At 33.0% G+C, this 6,000-nt stretch overlaps 1 protein-coding gene across 1 annotated transcript in view; it reads right to left on the bottom strand.

Moving 5' to 3' along the window:
• Positions 1 to 955: 955 nt before the first annotated feature.
• Positions 956 to 6,000, bottom strand: part of LOC150103152 (uncharacterized) — a 46,246-nt gene continuing 41,201 nt past the window's right edge. Inside the window, exons 2-3 of the mRNA XM_090398024.1 lie at positions 3,609 to 3,745; positions 956 to 2,697 (exon numbers count right to left, since the gene is read on the bottom strand). Of these exons, the coding sequence (XP_090254150.1) occupies positions 2,520 to 2,697; positions 3,609 to 3,745 (315 nt within the window). The 3' untranslated portion in view covers positions 956 to 2,519. The remainder of the gene's footprint in view (positions 2,698 to 3,608; positions 3,746 to 6,000) is intronic.

The following is a 6,000-nucleotide window of genomic DNA, read 5'->3' as shown; positions in this document are numbered from 1 at the left end:
ATATTTTTGAAACTGAAAGGTATTTTATCCATCATATTAGCTATTTTTTCAATATCTAATATACCACATAAAAGCATTTCTTGTATTATTGACCAGCACAAAAATCTTTTCCATTACGAAAATAAATATTAAAATATCAGAAACTCTCTGTATTGATAAAATGGAAAGGCGAACTAGCCTTCAGGGTAAGGTTCTATGAATCTCACCTGAATAATAATGTTATCTTTTGCGACCTTAGAGCTAAAAATACGTACGTATTCAGATAAGGAAATAGTACATCCTCAAATGACAAATTTATCAGTTGTCTGTCAGCAATTTGTTATCCATAGCTGATAAAAATAATTCTAAAATGGCATATTACTTAAACTAGTTTGCCATAAGAATTATGGCTTTGCTCTTTTAGTTAGGTCATAAGGTACCATTCAGTTTTGAGATATACAGTAAGATGTAGGAGGATAGTTATTATTCACTGTGAAAGGCAAAAAATGTAGAGTGTTGTCACAGTATTTAATTCACGAACTATTACTATGAAGCAACAATAGAATAATCTCCAAAATACTCATCAGCGGAAACATTTATAACACACCGCTGTACAGCGAATAATACGAACAACATGTATATGTAAATATACACCACGAAAAAAGCCTTTTCGAAAATACGCAATTTGATTTATTCTTACCATATATTATAGGGAGAAATATGGCGGTAATAGTTATCCAGTATATGTTATATAATTTACATTGGTACTGAGGTCTAAGAACATCGCTAATATATCACATAGGAGACTTATTTGCATCACCATGAATGGGTGTATTTTGTGAATGTGTGTAAGAGATGCAGCATTGCAAGAAAAGTTCTTGAAACTCAGTTACATTCTGGCAGGCATAGCTTACTCACCTGAGTTTAAAAATCCTTTTCAAATTACATCCCATGTAAGTTTGTTCGTTTTATTTATTTTTACTAATATCTGTGTCACTTTTATTAATTTGACAATATACCTGCTCTCTTATAATAAATATTTAAATACAATCTCACTATCACAAACTGTTCTTAATACCGTCATGATCGCGATGTATATCCTAATGTTTTCACTTTATAAAGAGGGAATCACAACATGTAATCATTAAAAAATAATTGAAAAAAATGGGATGGTTGTAGTATTATTTTTGAATGGAGTGTTTACAAAACATAGATTATACACGTAAGAACTAAATAAGCATTCACTGCCGTACCAAAAGACATCCAGACACCCCTGTGTCAATAGTACTGTCCTCTTGTAATATATTATTAAATGTTTTTTTTCTTAATCAAGCTTAATCTTAATCAAGGAGTGTATATTAAAACGTAATATCGTCTGGTTTAGCAGTATAATTGTATTTATGTCATCAATAGCATTACTATACTGAACATGGATTTTCATACCAGAAATCACGATCCTTTCGTCCTCTTAACTAGTAGAATAAGCTGTGATTAGACTCCCTTTCATTTGTCTTTGGTCTTCACAGGCACACAGGCCATTGAATATTGTTATGGACAGAGTTTGAGCCATGATTGTCTGGTGTCCACTGTCAGATATTTTAAGAGTGAAAAAGGAGGAGGAGAAGAAGAGAGAGATTATTGAAATCTTCTATAATAGACTCTAGTTTGCTCTCTTTGGAGCGGATGAATTTCTACTTCTAAATATACATTTATAGACTACAATGTGATAAGACCGATTTTGGAAATTTTATAGAGGGAACTCAGTCTTTCATCAAGCAACTACTATGAAGACCCAAGGTGTGTTTAAAAATATACGCAGTAAACTAAGATGGTTATCAAAAACGTCGGGTGAATGAATGTTCAGTTCTCCTTGCAAACTCTATGGAATGAAATAAATAGATTCTTTGATAAATAACACTGAAAATATTTCATGCTTGGTATACTAAAGTAGATAAAACATTGCATATAAGCAGATTAGTTATAACAACAGACCAAAACAGGATAAGTAATAAGCCAACTTTGTTCAAAGTCTATAAAATTAGTCTGTATGGAAAGTAATTCGATCGTTGTTAAAAAAAAAAAAGAAAAGAAAAAGAAAAGATATATTGTGTCTGAAAACTTTTGGTACGTCAGTATGGAAGCATTTTCTCGTTTTTTTCATTATAATTATTACTTTTTTTAAAAATAATATACAAGAACATGAGGATATGAAAAATGCAACATTGGAATATTACATTTCTCATCTCCTCATGTTACTGTATATGAGAAACACATCATTAGATATTTGACTTCAGTTTACACGTTCTCCCTTATATAGTGTCAATTTTCTCTCCGGCACAAATATGCCTCAGAAAATCAAGTAAGAACCTTTTGTTTTGATGTTACTGCAGTGACGTATTTTCTAAGAACATCAAGTCCCAACAGTATGGTCAGCTCCTTTGAATCGGCTGCTAATGGTCCCCACTCGGAAATAGGACTTTTAGGCACTTTGGACAGGTAAAGCTCATCATAGCGAGCGTGACATCATTTCCGGTTTCAATTCAGGCATATTCGGTTTCTGAAAAACTCTGTCCTTCAGAGTAGCTCCTTTCGAAAAAGCTATCGTTTGGTTCTTCTGACTGTTGACCTCTACTATTGGCTAAGGAAATGGATTTTTGGTAGCTGAAGAGTTGCCGCTCAAGACTGTAGTTTTCCGATTGAAGAGCTGCAATCTCGCGTCTGCGAAAGAAAAAAAAATCACATAGTCAACGAATGCTTAAATATTTATTACATAAGTATACATAATATTTGCCGAAAGCTGTTGAATAGATATAATTAAGGATTGGGTAAAAACTGTAATCGTTTGTAAATAAAATAAGGCACATGTGTTTTATGTAGAAATATCGAGGAATTAGTGAACATTTAATCCCATCCCAACCCATCTTCCTTAGGATCAATGGCCTGTCTCTTGTACGATCAAATAACTTGGCTTCATAGAAACCCAATACTGTTTATGATAGGGCAGTTAATCCTATCTACATTGTTATTATTATATATTTTTCTTTAATAGATGGAGCTTTTGTAGCTGACTCTTTCGATCAAAATTCCTTTTAAACTGTAAGCCGATGTTAGCACTATTGAATGAACGATAGTTATGACATATATAACGGATAATATCTCAGTTTTGTTTTATTTTTTAATGAAGAAGTGCAGTGCGCTATCTTTTTTTGAATTATCTTATATAAGTCACCTGAAATTGAGAAACATTTTCGTTAGCAACTAATTTACATAAAGCATTATCATTTGAGAAAAGCAGGAAAGAATTTCAAAGCATCCAAAGAGTAGTATACAATTTAAGTAATGTTGTTACTAATTAACATGAAAAACTACACGTAATTATCTTGTAACTAGGTTGCGCTTAATTACTCTAGTATCCGAGGTTAAGCACTTTAAGTATAATTTATCCACACAGAATTGTAATTGCAGACAGTTTATTGTAACCTCAAACCGCAAAGTTCATAAACTGTAAAAAAAAAAAAAAAACTCATAATGTTTTAGTCGTATTTCTATCTCATTAATTAAAAGAAACATTAAAACAATCATTACTTAGCATTAATGTTTTGTCGACAATAGTTTGTAAGCAAACTTACTTCATTTGGTGACATTGCAGCCGGCATACGTCATCGTATTTATGGTAGGTGGCGCTGAATAAAAGAAGAGCTTCCAACCATTCGACGTGTACCGTTAAAAATTTGTTGTCTAAATATGCCGACGACGGTTCCTTTAGCTATAAAAAATTACATATATATAACAACATATATGAGAACCAGGCTATTCATTTTTATAAATATTTTGTGCTATATAAATACTTTCATTATTTATATGCTTTTGAGAGCATGCAAATGAAAGCATTCAATTAAACAATGCGTTAACATTTTTACAAGCAATAAAATTAATGCACCTTTTTAAGTCATATATAAGTTTATTATATTAAATAAATTTTGTTTTTTTTTTGTTGGGGTTTTTTTTTTTTAGGTACTGAGATGAAGTTTGAATCAATATTCAAACCCTGGGAGGGTAATGAATGGCAATGCTGTAGCCAATGAAGTTCTAATTGAGGCTCGGCTATTGCTGTTACTCTCCTGCCATGATCAGAGCTCTAATAGGTCAACATTAACACCTTATCCCTACACTGTCCTCTACAGATAACGGGGAAGATGAAAAGCATTATTGCCTCGCCCCTTTAAGCCAGTCCTTATAAGGATAAGGACTATTTTTTTAACTGGTCGACCGTGAGATGCGGTGATTAATACCCTTGGAGGGTAATGAATGGCAATGCTGTAGCCAATGAAGTTCTAACTGAAGCTCGGCTATTGCTGTTACCCTCTTGCCATGATCAGAGCTTTAATAGCTCAATCACACCTTATCCATACACTGTCCTCTACAGATAACGGGGAGGATGAAAAGCATTCTTACTTCGCCCCTTTAAGCTTTAAGGAAGTTAAAAAAAAGTCCTTATAAGGACTTTTTTTTAACTTCCTTGTTTATGAATGTAAGTTTATCAAATTAAGGGGATAAAAATCCCCTTAATTTAATCCCCTTATTATATTATTTTACAGCCAGTATGCGAAACCCTGAGATCGAAAACTACGATCTAAGAGTTTCATGCCGAAGAACTATCGGCGAATCCAAGCGTAAGTGAACACCTGGTAGTACAACACCAAGGCAACTCGAAGCTCCCTCACTAACCTTGATATTTTCTCATAATGTAAAACACAGCTCCTAGGAGATGTAATGCTGCCTTATATTATGAGGAGAAGTCACTACCCAGACCGGTTTCAACCTTTTTTGAGGTCTCATCAGTGAGTAAGTAGACCTGGATGATATCAAAGTTTAAGTGAAAAGAACTTGCATACCTGGCTGTAAAATAATAAGGGATTTTTATCCCCTTAATTTAATTAACTTCGCCAGAAAAAATAGCCGTTTTGGCTTTTTATCATAATTTAAGTTTATGTTTTTTCTTTTCTTTCATTTATAACAATGAAGTGCATATTTGCCTTTTTATTTCTCGATATTTTAACTAATAGCACAGGCCTGCGATGGAAAAGTTGTCTGAAAAGTAATAATTGATTCTTATAGACTTTAAGGTGCTGAGTTCAGAAAATAGTAAAAAAATTCCATCACCCACTAATTTTATCCAATTTCTAATATTATCGTTTTTATTAGCAGTATTTGGATTTAAATTCAGTGCATTGGTATTTATTTTTATTCTCATTTATTTACTGCTAGTAGTTGTATAACTGCCTTTTTATGGTAAATAAAGAAATTTCCACGAAACTTCTCATTCTTAAGATAGGAGAGGGAGGGAGGAATGCAAATAAAAGTGCAGGTGGCTACTTGGAATCTGATTCGCCGAGATAACGGATGACTTTCCTGTTGTCACAGGCACATTTTCTTGTGTGATTCTTTAGTTGAACTTTAGTCATTGACTACTAAGATTTTCATATTTTTTAAGGTGGCATATTTTCTAAGTTAGTGTGAAGATTTAATTTAATGTGTTTGCAGTTTTTTTTAATGTTTTTACGTAGTATTGATTATACGTTAAAATTTGTTTAACTGTGTTTTAAGTAGTGTTTGTAATGGCTTCAAGAGGTTGCAAAAATTCACCTAACATTTTCTGCGACATATGCGGGCAGTTAGTGGCATAAAAACAACGAAGAAACATTACAGATTTCGAGAAAAAAGTCTACTATGCGTATTTTGGGATGAAACTTGGTGACTTAGATAAGCTATGGGCGCCGCATATAGTATGTTCCATTTGTGTAGAAGAACTTAGAAGGTGGTCAAAGGGAGAACAAAAATCTTCCCGTTTCAGAATTTCTATAGTATGGCGGGAACCCCGCAACCATACCGACGACTGTTATTTCTGTTCTTTGAATGTTCAAAGTTTTCATGTGAAAAATTGAAGACATTTCCTGTCCTAATTTACCATCTGCAATACCCCCAGTGGAACATGTTCCTGAAATACCAGTGCTAACACCT

This window comes from Typopeltis vanoorti, chromosome 9 (assembly GCF_054136105.1).
Source record: "Typopeltis vanoorti isolate ZY-2024b chromosome 9, IOZ_Tvanoo_1.0, whole genome shotgun sequence".
NCBI classification, from domain to species: domain Eukaryota; kingdom Metazoa; phylum Arthropoda; class Arachnida; order Uropygi; family Thelyphonidae; genus Typopeltis; species Typopeltis vanoorti.
The sequence above is the reverse complement of the archived record's forward strand: the minus strand, read 5'-3'. Positions and strand labels throughout refer to the sequence as shown.